This window comes from Vulpes lagopus, chromosome 2, assembly GCF_018345385.1.
Source record: "Vulpes lagopus strain Blue_001 chromosome 2, ASM1834538v1, whole genome shotgun sequence".
Taxonomy (NCBI): Eukaryota; Metazoa; Chordata; class Mammalia; order Carnivora; family Canidae; genus Vulpes; species Vulpes lagopus.
Window position 1 is genome coordinate 66805147 of NC_054825.1, and position 23987 is coordinate 66829133.

A 23987-nucleotide genomic window follows, 5' to 3' on the forward strand; every position below is an offset into this window, starting at 1 on the left:
CTACTAATTCACTTGTTCAGATTTTCTATTTCTTCATTATTCAGTCTTGATAGTTTTTATGTTTTTAGGAATTTATCCATTTTTCTAGGTTATCCAGTTTATTGGCATATAATTGTTCAGAGTAGTCTCTTATGATCCTTTGTGCGGTGTCACTTGTTAATCTTTTTTTTTTTTTAATTTTTTTTAATTTATTTATGATAGTCACAGAGAGAGAGAGAGAGAGAGAGAGAGGCAGAGACATAGGCAGAGGGAGAAGCAGGCTCCATGCACCGGGAGCCCGACGTGGGAGTCGATCCCGAGTCTCCAGGATCGCGCCCTGGGCCAAAGGCAGGCACCAAACCATTGCGCAACCCAAGGAATCCCTGTGCAGTGTCACTTGTAATGTCTCCCCTTTCATTTATAATTTTATTTGAGTCACTCCTTTCTTGGTAAGTCTAGCTAAAAGTTTGCTTATTCTGTTTATTTAGTTTTATTGACTATTTTGTGTTGTCTTTTTACTCTCTATTTAATTTATTCATTATTCTCTATTTCATTTATTCTTTGATATTTTTTTCTTCTATTATGTTTGGGCTTAGTTTATTTATTTCAGGGTAGCCTTGAGGTGTAAAGTTAGGTTGTTTATTTGAGATCTCTCTTTTTTCTTAATATAGGTGTTAGTTGCTTTGAACTTCCCTCTTAGAACTGCCTTTGATAGCATCCCACAAGTTTTGATATGTAGTATTTTGGTATGTGGTATTCAAGATATTTTCTGACTTATCTTTTGATTTATTCTTGGACCCATTTGTTGTTCAGGATCATGCTGTTTAATTTTCACATATTTGTGAATTTCTTAGTTTTCTTCTTGTAATTCATTTCTAGTTTCATATCCTTGTGGTCAGAAAAGATGCTTGATATGATTTCATTCTTTTAAAATTTATTGACTTGTTTTGGCCTAACATATGATCTATCCTGGAAAATGTCCCATGTGCACTTGAGAAGAATGTGCGTCTATTGGTTTTGGGTAAAATGTTTTGTGGATGTCTGTTGAGTCAATCTAGTCTAATGTATAGTTTACATCCAATGTTTCCTTACTGATTTTCTGTCTGGATGACCTATCTATTGAAAATGGGATATTGAAGTTCCTTACTACTACTGTGCTGCTGTTTCTCCCTTCAAATCTCTTAATATTTGCTTTACATATTTAGGTCCTCCTATGTTGGATGAACAAACCTTTGTTATTTTCTATTGTTTTATAGTATTATATTGTATAAGTACATCATAGTTTATATATCCATTCCCTTATTGATGAACATCTGATTTTTTTTCAGTCTTTGCTAATATAATAGTCATTACTACTCCAAAATACCCAATTGCATGTGCTTTTTATTTTTTTTTATTTTATTTTTATTTATTTTTTGCATGTGCTTTTTAAAAATCGAATGCATCGGGATGCCTGGGTGGCTCAGCGGTTGAGTGTCTGCCTTCGGCTCCGGGCCTGATCCTGGGGTCCCAAAACGAGTCCTGCATCGGGCTCCCTACAGGGAGTCTGCTTCTCCCTCAGACTATGTCTCTGACTCTCTCTCTCTGTGTCTCTTGTAAATAAATAAATGAAATCCTTAAAAAAAATTGAATGCATTATTATGCTGTCTTCCCAGTTCACATTGGTTTCTTTAAGTGTCTCATTCTTTGTCATTGGGGTTACTTACAGTTGTTTAATTTTGCATGTTAGATTTTTTTTTCTCCCTTAAGCCATATGCCCTCTTTATTTGATCAGATGTTTATGGGTGTAGATATTCATATCTGTCTTGTGCTTACCTGAATTTCTGATCATGAGCAATAAATGTCTTCAGTTGCTATGGGAACTCCAAGATAACATGATTACTTTCTTCCATGATTCCTATCACTTTCTTTTTAGGTCTCAATTAAATATAAAGTGGCCTTTCTTGTTGCTTCCTTAACCTTTGCTACTTCTGAAAAAATATGTTATTAATTATATAACATCAATAGCTTATTAAATTTTGTAGGGCAACTTTAAATAACTAGATTTAAATTATGATTATCTTTCTCAAAGTTAACATTATGTAAGGAAGCAGTCGATAATAGGTAATGCACCACAATGTTAAAGAGTAGTTGTATTTGGTGATGGGACCACTGGTGGTTCATTTTCTTTGTTTTTCTGTGTTTCCCAGATATTAAAAAGCAGCATGCATAACTTTAAAAATTAAAACAAAATTTTTAAAAAATCTGTCAGATATTCTGCTTTTAGGAAAATTAGATTTTCGGCAAATATTTAGATGATTAAAATGTCCCAGTACAGTGTATATTGTTCTTGTGCTAATTTGGGAAACTGTGTTAGGAAAATATTGTCCATAACCTCAGGCTGGCCTGTGATCTGTTGCCTCTTTTCAAGATGATATAATGTCTGTTTTTCTTTTGTTTTGTCCTTGTCCAAAAGCTCTCCACCCTTATCTCAGAATAAACTGGAAGCCATCATGCATTATGATGTGTGTGCACACACGCATGCATGCATCTCTCTTCCACTCATACACTTTCCCTTTTACTTACACAAACATGTAGATGGCTGCTTCTCTGAGTTCTTTTTTTATGCCTGCAAGCAAGCAGCACTAAGGCCAACTTCATTTATTATTCATCAAATCTGGACACGTTTCTTCAGCCTTTTTCTGGCAACAGTAGATAGATCTGGTTGTTTGTGGAGAGAATATTTTCAGCCATTAAATATAGACTAAAGATATTTTCAAAAATATATATTTGTGAGTGCTGCATCATAATTGTGTAATGCAGAGGGAAGTGCCTAAGTAGAGACAAAACAATTACATATTAACAGGGGAATTGGGTTATGTCTACAATGCCCTGGTTGCCTATTTTATGTATAATATATATGATACACATGACTTCATGAGATTATCACATATAAGTCATAAAACTTAGAGTTAAGAGGATTTCTTATGCCCTTGCATAAGGACATGGAATCACACCTTTGCATTTATAAAGATGAAAGCTAGTTTCTATGTAAAAGATCCTTTGCATTTAAAAAGACAAAGCCTGATTTCTGTGGTGACTTTCCTAGTAAATTTGCCATATAGAACATATCTTCAGGGATCCCTGGGTGGCGCAGTGGTTTGGCGCCTGCCTTTGGCCCAGGGTGCGATCCTGGAGACCCGGGATCGAATCCCACGTTGGGCTCCCGGTGCATGGAGCCTGCTTCTCCCTCTGCCTGTGTCTCTGCCTCTCTCTCTCTCTCTCTGTGTGTGACTGTCATAAATAAATTAAAAAAAAAAAGAACATATCTTCAGACCTAAGAATTTTATGTTATTACTTCTGCTGTATATGATCCAGATAACCTTGCTCTCTGGTAGGGACCGTTGTAGGTACTATGGAAGTAGAATGGCTAGGCCAATTTCGAAAACTGAAAGATTTTCACATTCAAGGCAATGGTCTTTGAGCATGGTGATTAAGAACTTGGGCTTTGAAAAAAAAAAAAAAAAAAAAAAAAAAAAAAAAAAAAAAAAGAACTTGGGCTTTGGAGTCAAATAGATCTTATTTCATATAGATTTACAACATATTAGCAGTGTGACTTTGGGTAAGTCATTTAGTCTTTTTATTTTATTTATTTATTTATTTATTTTTCATTTAGTCTTTTTAAAATCCATTTCCTTGCCTGCCCTGTTTTGAGAACCAAACAAGATAATATATAGAGAGCATTGAGCAGTGCCTATCATACTTAATAAGTGGGAACTATAGAATAATTATTATCACTCTGAATATCAATAATATAATTAAGTGCCACCTGGATATACCTCTTCATCCTCACTTGACTCTAGATGATATTTATTTTGCAGAACTGTGGGGAGCTGCCTCAGACCAGGGCCTCCCTGATGTTTTGCCTTCTTTTACCAGATGAACTCTGCTTTGTTCATGCAGGTGAATGACACAAACACCAGATTGGCCATTTAAATAGGAGGCCATTTAATAGCTATGCTGTGAGGTTCAGCATAGCTTTGGAGTTTTTGGTAAGAAGCATCTCTGAAGCACATTAGTAATTTGGTTTGAAAGAAAAAAGCTAATTACTAAAAACAGGCATAGTGTAAAGTTACTGAAGGCATTTTTCAGAGTTTGGGAATGTTTTTAGAAGTTATCTGCGATCCAGGTACTGCATAAGCCTCTTTCTCTTTAACATACAGCCCCTAGGACATAAAGTGCTTCTTTCTGCAGTTATGAAAGCAGTTTTCATGGGTCAGTTCCATTTCTCATCTGAACAGAAAACTGCACCTGGGGAAGCTTTTCCTGGTAACAGAAGCCAAAGGCAATGTTTGGACCATTAAAATTAAAGCCTGTTGGAAGTTCTAGAAACAAAAACCCCATTTGTTCCAGAAGCAGCAACATTTAAACAGTGCATGGCACACAGTAGGGCCTCAAATTGTATGTGATGAATGAATGAATGAATGAATGAATGAATGAGGAGGTAACTTGGTGATGTCTCTATTTATGTTTGGACTCTAGAAGCACCAGAAACTGTTCAGCCTGGTGCTACGGCCCAGCCTGCCAGCTCACATTCTTTGCCACATGTTAAGCAGCAGCTGCGGAGTGAAGACTGCTACCATGGCAAGCTGAGCCGAAAGGCAGCAGAGAGCCTCTTGGTGAAAGATGGGGACTTTCTGGTTCGAGAGAGTGCAACATCTCCTGGCCAGTATGTGCTAAGTGGACTACAGGGAGGCCAGGCAAAGCATCTTCTTCTGGTGGATCCTGAAGGGAAGGTATCACTGACCTCTTACTATGGTTTTCAAAGAATGTTCTAATTAAGATTATTCTGAATGATTGGTCCAAACCCTGATATTGAAGCACGATAAAGCTAAGGGTTTCCTTTCTCTTGAACCCTCCACCTAGATTAGGAAGTGCTCACTAATTGCTAGTGGAGGCATTTGGGAGGGAGTCACCCTGGAGTATTAAGTAGAGGACAGCACTTTCTGCCCCTTCTCAATTCAATTCAGTAAACTAAATGAATACCTACTACATGGAAGTACAATGAATACCTACTTCACAGTTGACCGTTGTCCAATATTACATACATTTTCATTGCTATCAGAGTGCTTATAGCTTATAATTTCGTAAAACAGAAACTTGAATAATTAAGAATAATTAAGAAAAATCCAAGAATGACATGGGAATGGTTCAACCAAAGTATTATGGTGTTTCTCAGGATAAAGGAGTGCTCTGGTTGAGGCAAACTAAAGGCTTCTTGCAGGGTCTGACATGTAAGATGAACCTTGAGAGACAGCAACATTTTAAAAGGGGTACATTTAGAGCATAGGGAAGGAAGTACAAGGACAGACAGAGCAGAAGAATAGTATTAAGCCAATAAAAAAAAATGTATGGCTAGGCAGAAAATGCCTATAGACGAGATGATCCTGGACAAAAACCAGTTAACAAAATGGTAATAGTTCTTCCCTATTAATAATTAGTTGAAATGTTAATGGATTAGGCTCCCCAGCCAAAGAATATAGAACAGTTGAATAAATAAAAAGCAAGATCTGACTATATGCTGTCTAGAAGAGACTCACTTTAGATTGAAGGACACATATAGGCTGAAAGTAAAAGGATGGATAAAGATATTCCATTCAAATGGTAACCAAAAGAGAGCAGAGATGGCCATACTTGTATCAGACAAAATAGACTTCAAGTCAAAAACTGTCAAAAGAGACATAGAAGGACATTATATAATGATAAAAGGATCAATTTACCAGGGAGATATAATAATTATAAATGTATATGCACCCAACATCAGAGTACCCAAATATATGACAAACATTGACAGAACTGAAGGGAGAAATAATAATCCCATAATAGTGGGAGATCTCAATGCCCCACTTTCAATAATGGATTGAATGAATGTCCAGTCAGAAGGATTTGAACAACGGTGTAGACCAAATGGACCTAAGAAACATATACAGAACATTCCACCCAACTGCAGCAGAAATATACATTCCTCTCAAGCATACTCAGAGCATTCACATGTTAGATCACAAATACTTGGATGGATCACATGTTAGGTCACAAAACAAGTCTTAGGAGATTTGAGAAGAGTGAAATCATACCAAGTATCTTTTCTTATCACAATGGAATGAAACTAGAAAATAATAGCAGAAAGAAAATTCATAAATAGGTGGAATAAAACAACACACTCTTGAACAACTAGTTTCAAAGAAGAAATCAAAGGGAAATTAGAAAAAATCTGAAAACAACACAACATACCAAAACTATGGGATGCAGCAGAAGCAATATGAAGGAAGTTGATGGTGATAAATACCTACTCTGAAAAAAAGAAAAGATCTCAAATAAACAATCTAACTTTACACCTCAAGGAACTATAAAAAGAGCAAACTAAATCCAAAGTTAGCAAAAGGAAGGAAATATTTCATATTACAGCAGAAATAAATGAAAGAGTAGAAATATAATAGGAAAAATCCACAAACTACAACTTGATATTTTGAAAAGATACACAAAACTGACAAACCTTTAGCTAGGTTGCTAAGAAAGCAAGAGGGAAGACTCAAATAAAATCAGAAAGGAAATAAGAGACATTACAAATGATGCCAAATTAATTGATTATATTAAATTAAATGATTACCAGAGATTATTAAGAACAATTGTATGCCAACAAGTTGGATAACCCAGAAGAAATGGATAAATTCCTAAAAATTTACAACCTACCAAGATTGAATCATGAAGAAATAGAAAATCTGAACAAATTACTAATAAGGAGACTGGATCACCAATCAAAAACTGTCCAATAAAAAAGTCCATGACCAGATGGTTTCACTGGTAAATTCTTTCAAACATTTAAAGAATTAATGTCAATACTTCTTAAATATTCAAAAAAAAAAAAAATGAAGAGGAGGGGTGCCTGAGTGGCTCAGTTGGTTAAGCCTCTGCCTTCTACTCAGGTCATGATCTCTAGGTCCTGGGATCCAGTGGCCAGAGTTGGGTACCTTGCTCAGAGAGGAGTCTGCTTCTCCCTCTTCCTCTGCTCCTCCACCCACCTGTGCTCTTGTGCATTCTCTCTCGCTCTCAAATAAATAGATAAAATCTTTATTAAAAAAATGAAGAGGGAAAAAAAAATAAATAAACTAAACAAAAAAATGAAGAGGAAAAAATACTTACAAACTCACTTTATGAGGCCTGCATTACCCATATAACAAAACTAGAAAAAGACACTATAAGAAAAAAAAAAGGGCAGTATGTCTGATGGACATATATACAAAAATCCTTAACAAAAAATTAGCAAACCGCATTCAACAGTTCATTAAAGGATCATACACTGTGACCAAGTAGAATTTATCCCTGGATTGCCAGGAAGGTTCAACAAAGAAAATCAATCTATGTGGCACGCTACATGAACAAAATGATTGATAAAAATCATATGGTCATCTCAATAGATGAACAAAAAGCATTTGACAAAACTCAACACACCTTCATGATAAAAAGCACCCCAATCAACAAGCTAGGAGTAGAAGGAAATTACCTTAGCATGGCAAAGGCCATATGTATAACGCCTAGAGCTAATACCATACCCACAGTGAAAAACAAAGTTTTTCCCCTCACCACTTTTGTTCAACATAGTACTACTGGAAGTAGTAGCCAGGGAAATTAGGCAAGATAAAGAAATAAAAGGCATCCAAATTGGAAAGAAAGAAGTAAAATAATGTCCTCAGATGATATAATCTTATATGTTAGAAAATCCTAAAGATTACACAAAAAAACTTGTTATGACAATGAACAATTCAGAAAGTGAATATATAAAGATCAGTTGCATTTGTATATAATAATAATAATGAACAATCTGAAAATGAAGTAAGGAAAACAATCTCATTTACAATACCATCAAAAAGAATAAAATACTTAAGAATAAATGTAACCAAGAAGGCAAAAGACTTATACACTAAAACTGTAAAACACTGCTGAGAGCAATTACAGAAGACACAAATGGAAAGACATCCCATGTTCATTGATTAGAAAATTTAATATTGTTAAAATCTCTATATTACCCAAAGTAATCTACAAATTCAATGCAATCTCCATAAAAATTCTCAGAGCATTTTTTATAAAAATAGAAGTACAATCTTAGTATTCATTTGGAACTACAGAGAACCCTGAATAGCCAAAACAATCTTGAGAAAGAAAAACAAAGCTGGAGACATCACACTTACTGATTTAAAAGCTAGAGTAATCAAACCAGTATGGTACTGGCATAAAGACAGACATATAGACCAATGGAATGGAATAGAGACCCAGAGAGAAACCTCTGCATAAATGGTCAAATGATCTTTGCAAAGGTTGCCAAGAATACACAATGGGGAAAGAATACTCTTATCAACAAATGGTTTTGGGAAAATGATATCCATACATAAAAGAATAAATTGGACCCTTATCTTACACCACACACAAAAATTAACTCAAAATAGATTAAAGACTTATACGTAAGATCTGGCACTGTAAAACTCCTAGGAGAAAACATAAGGGGGAAATTTCATAATATTGCTCTTGACAATGATTTCTTGGATGTAACACCAAGAATACAAACAAATGCAAAAACAGACAAGTGAGACTATATAAAACTAAAAAATTTCTACACAGCAAAGAAAGCAATCAACAGAGTGAAAGGCAATAAGAATGGGAGATAATATTTGCAAACCATATGTCTGATAAGGGGTTGATTTTCAAAGTATATAAGAAATTTCTACAACTCAATAGCAAAAAGACAATCTGATTAAAAAATGGACAAATGGGGGATCCCTGGGTGGCGCAGCGGTTTAGCGCCTGCCTTTGGCCCAGGGCGTGATCCTGGAGACCCGGGATCAAATCCCACATCGGGCTCCCGGTGCATGGAGCCTGCTTCTCCCTCTGCCTATGTCTCTGCCTCTCTCTCTCTCTCTCTCTCTCTCTGTGTGTGTGACTATCATAAATAAATACAAATTTTAAAAAATGGACAGATGACTTGAATAGTCATGTCTCTAAAAAAGATATACATATGGCCAGCAGCTACTTAAAAAGATGCTCAACGGCTATAAACCTCAGGGAAATGCAACAAAATTCACGGTAATATATCACCTCACACCTGTTAGGATGACCATGATCAAAAACAAACATACAGAAAAGAACACGTTTTGGTGAGGGTGTGCAGAAATTGGAACCTTCGTGTCTTGTTAGTGAGAATGTAAAATGGTGTAGCTGCTGGGGAAAATAGTATGGATTTTCCTCAAAAAATTCAAAATAGTACCCACATATGGTCTATATTTATTGGTTGGGTTTTTATCCCAAATGAGTTGAAATCAGGAACTTAAAGAGACATTTGCACTCCCATCTTCATTGCAGCATTATTCGCAATAGCCAAGTGGTAGGAACATGCTAAATGTCCCTTGATGGATTAATGGATTAAGAAAATGTGTATGTATACATACACACATATACAATGGAGTACTATTCAGCCAAAGTCAAGAATCTGTTACATGCTACAACATGAATGAACCTGGAGAACATCCTGCTAATTAAAATAAGCCAGTCACAGAATTACAACTACTGCATGATTCCAGTGATATGAGATATCAAAAGTAGTCAGACTCATGGAAACAGAAAGAATAGTAGTTGCCAGGGCCCGGTGAGGAGGAGGAGATGGGTTGTTGTTTAATGTATAATGTATAATGTATAATGTATAGTTCAGTCATGTAAGATGAAAAAGTTCTAGTGATCTGGTGTACAGCATTGTTCTTAGAGTTAACTATACTATCGTACACTTAAAAACTTGTTCAGGAGGTAGATCTCATAATAGGGGTTTGTTATCTCACACACATGTGCACAAATGTGCACCCAGGCACCTTGTGATTGGGGTCATAGCAGCAGATGTTTGCAGTGTGTAAAGCTGGGCAAATGGTGAATTTAAGGTGAATGAGCATGGAGTGCAGTAGGCTATGATGACCTGGGAAGTGTCCTGTGTCAGAGGGACAGTCACATGCAGCTTCAGTCAATTGCTGCCACTTGGAATAAGGGCCCAGAGTAGCCAGATTCGATTTTACCAAAGAAGCCACAAAACTAAATTTTTGTAGGAAATCTCCCCATTTTTAATTCAAAATACTTAAAAAATCTCTATTGGGCATCTCCCACTTAACACACCCCAGCAAACTTAAACATCCCTGGGATGTTTGGCTACAGAGTGGATAGTTTATAATCCCTGCACTGGAAGATTCACTGGACATCTGTATGTAGGATTGCTTGGAGAAAAAAATAATGAGGGGCTTCCAGATAAAAACTAATGAAAGCCTGAACCAGAATGGACGCAGGAGAAATACAGAGAGGAGGGCAGAGTGAGCTGGAATTAAAAACACAGACTGGCAGGACTGATCAGCTGATCTGACATAGGTTGGTGTTGAAATGAAGGAGTTAAAAATGTTTTCAAGGCTTGGAGCCATTTGAGGCTGGAAACATTGTGCTCTTTGCCTCATACTCCTTGCCCAAGAATAAAGCTATTCTCTTACACAGACATAGTACAGTGATCAAAATCAAATTTATACGTTGATACACTACCATGATCTAATTCATAGTTGTATTCAGATTAGGTCAATTCCAATAAGTTTGTGTTTTTTTAATATGCTGAAAACCAATATCGAAACAGAACTAAAAAATCCCTTGTAGAGAGAGGTAGCAGAATCATGTAGCAAGGTATTCTCTGGCTGTGACTTCCCACTCTTGGACAATTCTCAGCCACCCTCCCAACAGGAATATTTATGGCCAGTGGAGTCATGATGGGGAGTAATTTCTTCTGCCAGTGCAGAGTAAGGATGCAGTAACATTAGGGAGGAAAGTCCTCAGGAGAAAGCAGGTGAAGGGAAACCAAGTTTCTATGGCAGGCAGACAAGAAGTTCCATATAACAAATATTTAGGAATCAGCTACCATGAAGTCTTCAGGAAGAAGACATGAATGCCTATTAGGAAGGTCTGAGGAGGCTTCTCAAAGGAGACAGGATTTGTGTTAAGCCTCCAAGGAGAGGCAGGACTTCTCCAGAAGGGCCTGCTTCCTACGGACACAAGATATTTTGAAACAGTCTGCTTGCTGGGTTATAATTATAACCAATTATAGACTTCATGCTTGTATGTACAGTTAAATATTTATAGGACTGGTGACATGATAGAATATGTCAAACAATAACATGGCAAAACGTTGGTTGCAAATTTGGATTTTTCTAACTCAGAGGGAAAATTGCTTTAAAAACATAATGGGGGAGCACTTGGGGGGCTCAGTGGTTGAGCATCTGCCTTTGGCTCAGGTCATGATCCCAAGGTCCTGGGATCGAGTCCTGCATTGGGCTCCTCGCAGGGAGCCTGTCTCTCCCTCTCCTTCTGCCCATGTCTCTTTCTTTTTCTGTGTCTCTCATAAATAAATAAATAAAATATATTTTTTATTTGTTTTAAAAAGAGGTAATGGGGAATGAGACAATTGTCTACTAAGGGATATAGAGTTGAAAAGTACATTTGGTTTTTTTGTTGTTGTTGTTCAGCCAAATATCTCCTTTGAGGATGTGTCTGTTTTTCTTCCTGATTGTTTACATCTTTTGAGAGAACTATTATCATTTAACCTAAGTACTTTGTACTTCCTTTTCAAGGTAAGGACCAAGGATCACGTATTCGATAACGTCGGCCACCTTATCAGATACCACATGGATAACAGTTTGCCAATCATCTCTTCTGGAAGCGAAGTAAGCCTTAAACAACCAGTGAGAAAAGATAATAATCCAGGACTTTTGCATTCTAACAAATGACAGTATGGAAGTGCCATCACACTAATATTTCAAAAAAGTTCATTTTGTGTTAGGACACAAAGATAATCCAAACTTGGTTTATAGACAAAATAGAGCACAAACTGTGAAGTACATTTTTTCCAAGACCGTCATGGGACTATGTCCTTTATCAGACAAAGAAATAACAAAGATTGATCTTCAGAAAGTGAAACTTATAAAAGGGGAAGAGGATTAGTCCATTTGAAAAGAAATTATACATATGCACGGATGTCACTTTTTAAGGCCATATTGCATTGATAGCAAGCTAAAAGCACAATTAAAATTTCCCATGCTAGAGACTATTTGGATGAACTGCTGGGGCAGTGGTATGTGCCTTTCAACTTGATAATTTGGGGACATTTTCATATTGGGGAGATTAGTTCTAACTGTCTTCATATTCTATAACTATAGAACTATTTGCCAAAAAGAGTTTTTCCTTGTTACAAAAATAAGAAGCAATCTGCTTGATAGTTACTAACTTTACCACGTTTTCTGTTTAGTAGCACTTTCACTGCAACATTAAAATAAATTTGACGTTGAATTTGGATTCTGTCTATGCCGGTAGAATCAAATCAAAAGCCACTGAAAGCATTGGTCTGTTTCATTGGCCTGTCCCATTCACTAGTTAAAGGGTTGGAGCCTAGATTCTTTGGCCTCATATTTCTCAATCTTTGCTATTCAAACTGCATATATGCAGCATAGAACAAGCTGAAGAGAGGCCAAATCTATCAGTTATTTCTAGTTCATCATATTTCTCCCTCTTTCCTCCCCCACCCCCACTCATGAGAAAGCTCCTGAGTGCATAGATTGAAAACATGGAAGGCAGACCAGTGTTCATATTCAACATCCAAATTGGTTTCATTCTTATTTAAAGAACGAATTTATTTGAAAGTATCAGGAAATATCCTCCTGATTGGCTGTGACTGAGTCATAGTCTCTCACCTACATGTATCCTCAGCGTCTTTTCTAGATATGATCAGACAAAATGCAGAAGGGAGAAAACACATTGAATGAAACATTTGGAAAGGTCTGCCACATGTAGGTACACTGATCAACTGATGGTGTAATTAAGTGTTGTGTAGAGAAGAGTGCTGTCCAGGTCTCTCGAAGTGACCTTGAGCTAGCTGCTGAACCTGACTGGACTCCCGTTTCTTTGTCTATGAAATAAGGGAGTGGGATTAGGTGAATTCAGAGATGTATCTCTGCCCTAACATGAGTCTATAAAAAGCAAGTTTTCCATTTATTAGGGGTCAGCACTGATAGTTTGTATAATTAAGATGAAAACTTGAGTTTATTCCTTTAGTCTGTATCTGTACTCACAGAATAAAAGGCACAACTGAAATCAACATTCAGGTAGCAGAGACCATGAGCCTTTCTGTCAAAAACATTGAAACTTTGGAGTACTCTCAGTAGTGATGGTGGAAGTGGATTGGGTTGTTTGGAGTAGCAGAAAACTGCTTCAGTCTTTTACTTGCCTTTGCATATAGTGGTTTGGCCATTACTTTAGGATGCTTTTTTATCCTGAGTAATCTGGACAGTTGCCTTAACCCCACTTCATTTTGGCTAGATACAACTTAATCTTTGTAATTATGATATATTTGCTAAGTTTTAAATAAAATACAAGAAACTTTTTTGGGGTAGAAATCATCAGAAATCAAGCACACTGAACTGTAATATTTTTCTGCAAGGGTTTATGATTTTATTCTACTCTACTGCCACTGATTGCTTAGGTAGGTTTGTTTCCTTTTATACAACTAGGAAATAATGGCTGTTTCATCACTTTTACATATATCTTGGTTTTTGATGATCTGTCTTCGTGAAGGGGGTCAGCGTGAGTATAGATCATAGAAATTTGTGGGTGATCTAGTCACCTATCAGAGTCAGAGTAGGGTTGTGATCTCAGTCTGGTTGAGCAGAGTGTTAACTGGGTTTCAGGAAGAAGTTCCTGGTAGAAATAGGTGCAGAGAGTATAAACAATATGAGCAGAACATGGATACTGGTACATGATGCACCAGTACATGGATAATCAGTATTTGACTGTAATGTTATAGTAGTTAGATAAGCAAATACTGCACTTACAAGTACCGCAGACACAGTTCAAACAAAATGAAACAACAGAAGAAATATTTTATTGCATGCTATTTTAATCACACACACTTATCTTCATCTGTTTTAAAGTGGAAATCCATTTGCCTATAAATATCTGTAAACAACTTTTCAAAAAAAAAATAAATGATCATTGCTTTCTGACAATTGAGAGTATATGTCTGATGTTTAGGATTTGGAAACTTTATCATTTGCAGGATGTATCAGGGTCCTGACAGACAACAGATGGTTCACTTAAATTGGGTAATGCGAGGAGGGTTTAATAAAGGGATTTTTTACAAAGGTGTGGGCAGAACCTTGGGAAACCACAAGGAAGCGTGCAGTACCCTGGGGCCAGTGAATTGGCAAGGGAAGAGTGTGGTAACATAATCTGGAGCGAACTCTCTGGGAGGACTGCCTCCTAGCACCTGTGGACACCAGTGGAGGGACTCCACCAGCTCTGGTGACTCCACAAGGAGGAGGCTAGGGATAGTATACTCAGTGGAAGAAGGACAGCCTTTTCAACAAATGGCATTGGAGCAACTGGACGTCTGTAGGCAAGAGAACAAACCTCACACTTTACGTAAACATTAACTCAAATGGATTATGGATTTAAACGTAAAATATAAAACTATGAAACTTTTAGGAAAGAAAGACACAGGAGAAAACTTTTAGGATATGGGGCAAAACAGAGTTTTTAGACTTGATATGATCTGGTAAAGGAAAAACTAATACATTGCATTTCATCAAAATAATAAATTTTTGCTCTGTGAAAGACTCTGTAAAAAGGATGAAGGGCAGGCTGTAGACTGGGGAAAAATTTGCAAATCACCTATCTGACAGAGGGCTAATATCTAGAATATATAAAAGACTCAAAACTTCAACAGTAAAAAGAAAGTAGAAACATGAACAGACAATTCACTGAAGATATATAGATGTCAAACAAGCACATGAAAATATGTCCAAAATCACTAACCAGTTAGGAAATGCAAATTAAAATCACAATTAGATATTACCACACAGGGATCCCTGGGTGGCGCAGCGGTTTGGCGCCTGCCTTTGGCCCAGGGCGCGATCCTGGAGACCCCGGATCGAATCCCACGTCGGGCTGCTGGTGCATGGAGCCCGCTTCTCCCTCTGCCTGTGTCTCTGCCTCTCTCTCTCTCTCTCTGTGACTATCATAAATTAAAAAAAAAAAAAAAAAAGATATTACCACACACATATCTGAATGGGTAAAATGAACAATATTGACAATATTAAATGCTGACTTGATGAGGAGAAAGTGGATCACACTTTCTCATCATCTTTCTCGCATTCCGGTGAGAATGTGAAATAGTGCAGTCATGCTGGAAAGCAGTTTGATAGCTTATCTAAGAAACTAAGCATGCAGCTAACATTCAATCCAGTATTTACACCATTGGGCTTGGATCACAGAGAAATGAAAACTTATGTTTACACAAACACTCAGATAGGAATGTTTATAGTAGCTTTGTTTGTATGACCTAAAGCTGGCAATATCCCAGATGTTCCTTCAGTGGGTGAATGGTTAAACAGACTGTGGTACAGACATACCGTGGAACACTACTCAGCAATAAAAAGGAGTAACAGGCTGATACATACAACGTGGCTGAATCTGCAAATAATTATGCAGAGCAAAAAGCTGATCCCAAAAGGTTACTTAGTATAGGACTACATTTACCTAACATTCGTGAAATGATAAAATTACAGAAATGGAGAATAGGTGTTAAGGAAGGAGCCAGGTGGAGGGAGGAAAGTGGGTACAGATATAAAAGGTCAACATGAGTTGGGGCACCTGGGTGGCTCTCAGTGGTTGAGCGTCTGCCTTCCACTCAGGTCATGATCCTGGGGTCCTGGGATCGAGTCCCACATTAGGTTCCCTGCAAGGAGCCTGCTTCTCCCTCTGCCTGTGTCTCTACCTCTCTCTATGTCTCTCATGAATAAATAAATAAAATATTTTTTAAAAAGGCAACATGAGGAATCCTTGTGTGGTGCAGTTGTTTTGAATTATGACTATCAATGTGGATATCATAGTTGTGATATTGTAGTATAGTTTTGAAAAAGATGTTATTATTGGTGACAATTGGGTAAAGTTTACAGGAGATCTCCCTGTATTATTTCTTACAACTAACTACATGGGAACCTACAATTTTTACCAAAATACAAAGTTTAATTTAACAAATGTTTGGGGGTAAAACGTAGATAACACTTTCACTGGTAGGATCATCTTGGTCCCCTTAGGTCCCCTTGTACTAGGACTAGAAGGGGTCATCTAAATGAGCTGTATGAAGCCACCTTCATGAAGGGCTTCAAATGTAATGTTTGATGTTGTCTCCAGAGATAATGCTGACAAGATCAAAGGATGGCAAACACAGATGTACGGAGACATTGCCAGCTTTGCCCGGACTCTCTCAGATCCCTTGATTCATTTAGGCATGTCCCTCTGCTGGCTTCTGTGTGTTTTGGCCCCAACTGCCTGCAGAGTGGCTCTTTTTTCTGAGGACAGCCTCAGGTAAGGGGAGTTGTTTTGAGTCACCAAGAGCCAGATGAGCCTGTGAGTTTCCTTCACCCCTTCCCTGCCACCATCACTGTTGCAAGAGTGTATCCCATCCTGTTTAAACTCCAGAGATCCCCAGTGGGGTCAACTGGTCAGTGTATCTCCTAAAACCACACACCTGCTTGGCCTTTCCCCTTTCCTGTCCTGGTTCCTCACTCCCTAACAGCTTTCCCTGGGAAGCCTTTCTTTAGGAAATCCTATGTACTCAAATTTTATCCCAGGGTTCACTTCTGGGAACATGACCTAAGCCAGACAAACGTCAACTAACTTTAAACATGTATCCCATTACTGGACTATACTATTTAAGTGTTCAAATCCCTGAACATTTTTAATAAATCCTGTAATTGTGTGAATGGTATTATGTTGTATTACATTAATATGCATTGAACATGTTATGTAAGCGTTTGAAATATACACCAATTTAATGATCTTGTTTTAAGAAACAGAAGTACTATGGCATCTGGGAAGGTCTGCATTTCACACTCGGTTACGATTTTTGTAGCTTTGGATCTTTATCAAATGGTCATTGTCACTTCTTCTGATAGCTTTTACAGGCTTTCTGATTAAAAACTTTGTTTTGTTGAAAATCCTGAACATTAAATCCAGCCCATTGGCTCTCACATTTTTGGCCAAAGACCTCTACCATAAGAGGCAGAAGACCTATTGTCCCACATACCTTCCATCCCCTAATCCTCCTTTATTACTTATTAATTTTTTTGAGGGTAGTGAAAAAATAACTCTGTGACAACAGAGAACTGAAGAGGAACATCAGGATTTGCTTATTTATTTACTTTTAAGGGAGAAATATCATTTACATGATTTTATTTTCCAAAATACTGCCTTACAGATTTTTTGAAAAAGGAGTAATTTTCTCACTTGCCTTGATAATATGTCATCAGTTGTTTAAATAGAACAAATTTTAACTAATACATTTCAATAAAGTAATAAGCAGACTTCAGAGGAATTATAAATTGATGACTTTAGTAATGACCAATGATAAAAATTGAACCTGAACCTGGATATTATGTTAAAGTCAAGTTATAGGAAAAGTGTGAATTTATGTATTAAAGGAGTTAACATTACACACACCTGAGGTAACCCAACACTGTACAACAAACTAAATTGATATTGATGAAGCCAAGCAAAGATAGTTCATAACTAAGACATAGGAAAAGTGCTTCTTAAAACCCAAAATTTCCTGGGAAAGAAACTTAACAATTTTCTCCCAAAAGTGGGTATTTCAGTTACCTTCAAGTGTGCCCGAGCAGGAGTTTTATAATTTTGCACATAGAAATGATGAAACACCATTTTTGGTAAGTTTAAATAATGTGATAATTTTAGTTTACAAATTCAAAACATTAGTAATGCCTCATATCTTACTTGATAGATTCCTATTAGGCAAACCTTAGTTGTATGTAAAAATAAAAACCTATAAAATTGCAAGTTATTTTCCCATGAGAACTGAAGAAACGACTTGTGTGATCTGTATCATTTAATGAACCATCAGGAATATCCGTGAGGTCCACCAGAGGGTCATGGATCATACTTGGAGAATCACTGGTTTAGACTATTCACATATAATCGATCTAATCAATCTATTGTCACAAATGCATCTTAATCATAATTATTTGGTTTCAAGGAATGAAAACACACCTGTATTAATTTCCTAGGGCTACTGCAGCAAAGTACTATAAACGAGGTGGCTTAAAACAATAGAAATTTATTCTCTACAGTATTGGAGATTAGAAGTCTGAAATCAAGGTGTTGACAGGGCCATGCTCCTTCTGAAGGTTCTGAGGAAGAATTCCTTGCCAGTTTCTGGTGACCCTTGGTGTTCCTTGGCTTGTGGTGACATAACTCCTATTTCTTCCTTTCATCTTCACATGACTGTCTTCTTCTTGTGTGTCTATGTTCTCCTCTTTTTTTTTAGGAAATTAAAATTTTTATTTTAAAAGTGAACTCTGTACTATGATAATGTATATATTTGTGTGCACGTGTGTTTAATTGACACAGGATGTTACATTGGTTGCGAGTTCTTCTCTTCTTTAAAGGACACCGGTCTGGGGGATCCCTGGGTTGTTCAGTGGTTTAGCGCATGCCTTCGGCCCAGGGCGTGATCCTGGAGTCCCGGGATGGAGCCTGCATGGAGCCTGCTTCTCCCTCTGCCTGTGTCTCTGCCTCTCTCTCATGAGTAAATAAATAAAATCTTTAAATAAATAAATAAATAATAAATAAAGGACACCAGTTTTAGATTTAGGATCTGTCCTCATGTATATTAACTAATTACATTTGTAAAGACTCTATTCCAAATAAGGTCACATTCTGAGTTCTGGGTGGATATGAAATTTGTGGAGAGGACACACTATTCAAATCCTAAATGACCTGAGTCAGCTCAAGTCAAAAGATTGTTTTGAGTTTCAGTTTATCGTAGGATTCAAGGAAAAGCTGAACTGTGAGGCTTCACAAACTGCAAGCCTCAGGCACATCCATGGCTTTGAGTGCCAGAGGGTCGTGATCTTCAGTCTAGGCTCCACTATATACATATACTTCCATGTATGGAAGCAGTATATTTCCCATAAAATACAGGCAACTGTAAAAAAGCCTGTTTCTCCTCTGTATGTTTGCCAGCTGGGTCACTTTCATGAAGTCTTATTTCAGTTACTTGGGAAGAGAATATGAGTGACCCAACTTGGGTCTGGTGCTCACTTTTGACACAGTCAGGTATGACCAGATATTAGGGCAGTGGGGAAGTGATGGTGGTGAAATTATAGTGGCTGCGGGCAGGAGTAGATTCCATGATTAGAGGCTTAATTGGAGCAGGCATTTTGACTCATGTGTCAATATTAAATGAGCCCCTGGAATAGTGCTTGGTGCAAAGTGGCTCCTCAAAAAATATTATTAAATCAATAAACTGCAAATAATGGTCTGATCTTCCTCAGTTAAGTAACAGTTAAATAGCATTTCTACAGTTTATAAGTTCTTTCGCACAATCTTATTTCATCCTTTTTGCAATCCTGCAAAGTGGATATTATCATTTCTCTTTTTAAATAAGAACATTGAGTCTCAGAGGGGTTAAATAAACTGTTGAATAAAAGCTAGTGGGTAGGAACTTGAACTCAAATCTTTAAGTTCAGGCCTCTTTTAAGGATAGTGCTCTTTATTTCATGATGGCTTTGCTTTGACCTAATACTTTTGACCCCAAGAAGAAGGTAGGAAAAGGGAGGGATGATGGTTTAGCTCTACCTTTAGATATCTTCTGAATGGGAAGGACCACATCTCTCTCTCTCTCTCTTTATTTTAAGATTTTATTTATTTATTAGAGAGAGAGAGAGAGAGAGAGAGAGAGAGAGAGGCTCCATGCAGGGAGGGAATCATCCAATCACGGGTCTCCCAGATCACGCCCTGGGCTAAAGGCAGCGCTAAACCGCTGAGCCACCCAGGCCGCCTGGGAAGGACCATATCTCATCAACAACATGGCACTTCAGGGACTCCTGGGTGGCTCAGCCGTTGAGTGTCTGCCTTTGGCTCAGGATGTGATTCCAGTCCAGGGATCAAGTACGTATCAGGCTCCCTGTGAGGAGCCTGCTTCTCCCACTGCCTGTGTCTCTGCCTCTCTCTGTGCCTCTCATGAATAAATAAGATCTTAAAAAAAAAAAGACACTTCCCCTTGAAATGTAAACAAGTCTAGTAGAGGTAGCCTCCCTCCCAGCTCACAGGTGTGTCTGTTTAGAAAATGCAAATGACCCAACATTCCAGAAATAATCTCTAATCCAGCATGTAAGACCTTTGGCAGCTTTTCTCTCTTACCCCACATTTATTTTTATTACTCCTGATTGACTTTGTCTACTTGCATTTCTCTGGACATGTTCATTCCTTGTGTATACCATACCTTACTTTTGTAGCATGTTTTCCCATTTCTTTAGGCATCGAGCTCTCCCACTGGCTGCCTCCTTCTGGTCTGCTTCTCCACTCTTAGGTCTAAATATAAGAACCCTTTTTTTAAAAAACATTATTTATTTGAGAGAGCGAGACAGAGAGAGGGAGAGAGCACAGGGAGAGGAGGAGAGGGAAGGGGGAGGAAGAGGGAGACAAATAGACTCTTCACTGAGGAGGGAACCTGAAGGTGGGGCTTGAATCTCAGGACCCTGTGATCATGACCTGAGCCACCCAGGTGCCCCATAAATATAAGGATCTTTTATTTTTGCTAGTCTGGTTTCACATTGCAATCACTCATGCTAACAACCTTCCTGTTGACTCTCTTTTCCTCTTCCTCCAAGAACTTTGTCTGATAGATCTTTTCCTAGATGATCACTTTCCCTCAGAATCACCCCCATTCTTACATTACATGTAGTAAACTATTATTTTGTGGGTTTGTGTATGTGCGTGTGTGTATTTGTCTTATGTATTTTGCACTGTCAAAGAGAATGAGTATCTCGAGGGTGGGGTCCTGCCTCACATTTTATATTTCAAGCACCTAGGCAAGGAATTAAACAGGATAGGCAGTCAAGAAAATTTCATTGATTATACCCATAACTTCACCCAAATCCATTTTTAGAGGCAAGGGGGCTCTGAGGCTCTGATTTATTCTTTACTTTTCATCTTTTGTGACATACATGTTTAACTCTCACTTACATATAATATTAAATATAAATAGCTCTGGATTTGGAGATAAAGGAAATGTGCTCAGATCCTTTCTGTCTTGCATTAGCTGTGTAGCCTTGGACAAGTCATTTAATTTTTTTTCTCAGTTTCTTCTGTGGTAAAATGGGATATGAATACCTGTCCTAGCCCCTCATAAGTTTGTTGTAAGGACATGAGCTAGTGTCTGTGAAAGAACTCAAATTCTAAAGCACTAGGTAAGGGATTATAAACATTGTCACCTCATGTGCTTTCCCCCTTATATCTTCTATGTGTTCATCACTGTAAGAAACAGGAATCACCGGTGGCAGCCCGGGTGGCTCAGTGGTTTAGTAATGTCTTTGGCCCCGGGGGTGTGATCCTGGAAATCGGGATCGAGTCCCACCCCTGTCAGGCTCCCTGCACAGAGCCTGCTTCTCCCTCTGCGCTCCGCCCCCCTCTGTCATAAATAAGTAAAGTTTTCTTTTCTTTTTTTTTTTTTATAAGAAAAGAAACAGGAATCACTTAGCATCCTTGCTATAGCATTCCATCTTCACCCAAGCCTAGTTCCCACTAACAGATACCTTGGCTCAGGTTTCAACAACTGCCATTTACCTGAATGCCTTTTATTCACATTTTTCTGGCACAGAAGTCATCATTTATTTGTTCATTCATTTACTCATTTAACAAAAATTTTTAAGCATGCTTGATATCCAAGAAGTAATGTAAGTACCTCAAGTTATTAACATTGAACTGAGTAAAACAGACACACAGCTAATTATAGAAGATAATAAACATGATAAGATATGTATACTGTGTACAGATGGAGGATCATTTCTGTCAAGGGGGACAAGTGTGTCATGAAAGGCTTGTCAAGATAAATGAAAAACACATGTCAAGATAGATGAGGAGTTGCTCATCTATCTTGAAGACTGAGTAGATAAGTTAGATAGGGCAATGAAGGTGAAAAAAAAGGGGCGCCTGGGTGGCTCAGCGGTCGAGTGTCTGCCTTCAGCTCAGGGTGTGATACCAGGGTCCCCAGATCAAGTCTCGCATCAGGCTGCCTGCATGGAACCTGCTTCTCCCTCTGCCGGTGTCTCTCATGAATAAATAAATAAAATCTTTTAAAAAAAGAAAGAAAGAATTTGAGCAAAACAAAAGCACTCTGAGAACCATAGGAAGCTCAGCCAGTAATTTCAGTCACTTACTGCTAAGGATTGAGTGACAGTACCTATTACGTGGCATGTGTACCCTTATGCTAGTCAATGGGGTTACAGGGATCAGTAAGTTGGATGGATTAGGTAGCAAAAGAAAACTAGACGGATTATGAAGAGCCTTAAACAACCATTTTGCTCCATACTGTATGGGAAAGGTTTCCTCCTATATATGGGAAAGTGTTAAAAAGAAGTGCGAACCTACTGCTACCAACTCCTTGATATGCACTGAAGCCCTTTTAAGTTGGAAGGTGGATACAGAACAGGCTTTAGTCTACACTAGGCAGCCCTTTCTTAAAGGACAGGCTAACTATACCTAAAGTGACAAGAACATTCACACCTGGGGGAAATTCAAGAAGTGAATAGACACGTGGGGGAAATGTGCCATCTCCTGGGTAATGCAAGAAAACACAAATTCAAACGAGGCAGGACCCAGTAAGCAAGAAGACAAAATAAAACTACACCTAAGCGTGTTTAGGTGATGGGGAAGCAGGAACCTTATAGAATCAAAGGGGCAAGCGCAAAAACCTTTAAGGGAAAGGATTCGGTGGGGGAATGTGAGGGATTCCGTGTGCTGCGGCCGAGACCTGAGGTTTAGGAGTGGAAGGCGCGGGGCGGGGGCGCCCAGGGGGTACCAGCAGGTGCAGGAGGCAGCAAGGGGCCCCCGTCCAGGCGGATTCATGCTCTGCGAAGGCCCAAACCCTGGCGCTCGGCATCTCTAGGCAACCGTAAGCCCGCCCCCTCTAGAGCCAACCCTTTCGTCATTGGCTCGCTAACTCACCAATGGGCGCACGGGAGGACCTTCCCGCCACCTCTGGCGCCCGCTTTTAAACAGCCACACAGTCGCAACTGCGGGCGGGATTCTCAAGCAAGCTTGAGAGGGGCGGAGACCTCCGCCTCCGCGCCCAGGCTCGGGCAGGCACGGCCCCGCCCCCCGGGCCAGCCTCTAGCCGCCGATTGGAGGAGGCGGCTGCTCGTCAGCGGCCCCGCGCCCCTGGGTTCGGTTGTGACGAGGAAGGCGCTAGCAGGTTAGAGACCCCGGCAAGGGGGGTTGTTAGGAGTCGGTCTCCGGCGGGGGCAGGGTTTCCCCGTGGTGACAGCGTCGCGGCCGCCGGTGAGTTTCGCTTCTCGGCTGGCCTTGGAGCTGGGGCTGGAGAAGGTGCGGGGCCCTGGGGATTCGGGCTGTGGCGTCCCGGGGGCTGAGCCGCCCCCTCCTCCGACCCCGCGGGGGTGGACTGTCCGCGGGCTGCGGGACTCAGGCTTGGACTTGGAAGAGTCAGCGAGACCCCAGGTTTCTGCTTAGTAGGGGCGGTGGGAGCCCCCCGGCGCCTCGGGGGTCCGCGTCCTGGGGAGCCCCGCGGTGGTCGGCCTGGCGCGCGCCCGGCTCACAGTGGGGACTCCACGCGTGGCGACCGGGCGCGGGTGGCGCGGGCAGCCCAGGCGGCCGGAGCCAGCCCCGGGCTCCCTGCGCCCGCGCTGCAGCCTCGCCCTGGCGGTTCGCGCTCGCCGAGCTGGGGGTTCCTCGGTGGGGACCGCTGCAGCCCGCGGCTGCCTCCCCGCCGCCTTCCTCCCGCACCTGCAATCGGCGTCAGCACCTCGTCCAGGCTGCCGTCGTGAGCGCTGATCGCAGACCATTGCCATCACTTCTTTACACGTCTGTTGTCTTTTCCT

The 23987-nt window shown here is 39.4% G+C and overlaps 2 protein-coding genes and 1 long non-coding RNA gene across 6 annotated transcripts in view; 2 read left to right on the forward strand and 1 right to left on the reverse strand.

The window, feature by feature from the left end:
* Nucleotides 1–14109, forward strand: part of SHC4 (SHC adaptor protein 4) — a 127713-nt gene extending 113604 nt beyond the window's left edge. Inside the window, exons 11-12 of the mRNA XM_041745191.1 lie at nucleotides 4501–4754; nucleotides 11652–14109. Of these exons, the coding sequence (XP_041601125.1) occupies nucleotides 4501–4754; nucleotides 11652–11807 (410 nt within the window). The 3' untranslated portion in view covers nucleotides 11808–14109. The remainder of the gene's footprint in view (nucleotides 1–4500; nucleotides 4755–11651) is intronic.
* A 923-nt stretch (nucleotides 14110–15032) lies between these two features.
* On the reverse strand, nucleotides 15033–23986 carry LOC121485235. The gene is made up of 3 exons (XR_005986241.1): nucleotides 23893–23986; nucleotides 20375–20463; nucleotides 15033–15085 (listed from the first exon to the last, which is right to left on the reverse strand). It is a non-coding gene; the product is annotated as an uncharacterized LOC121485235 (long non-coding RNA).
* The window catches only part of CEP152 (centrosomal protein 152), an 88034-nt gene continuing 87361 nt past the window's right edge, over nucleotides 23315–23987 (forward strand). Inside the window, exon 1 of one of the 4 annotated variants that reach the window (XM_041745360.1) lies at nucleotides 23315–23430. The gene's annotated coding sequence lies outside the window, so the exon portion shown is untranslated. Of the gene's footprint in view, nucleotides 23476–23987 lie in introns of all 4 variants that reach the window. The other 3 variants (XM_041745361.1, XM_041745365.1, XM_041745363.1) reach the window with 3 other exon arrangements.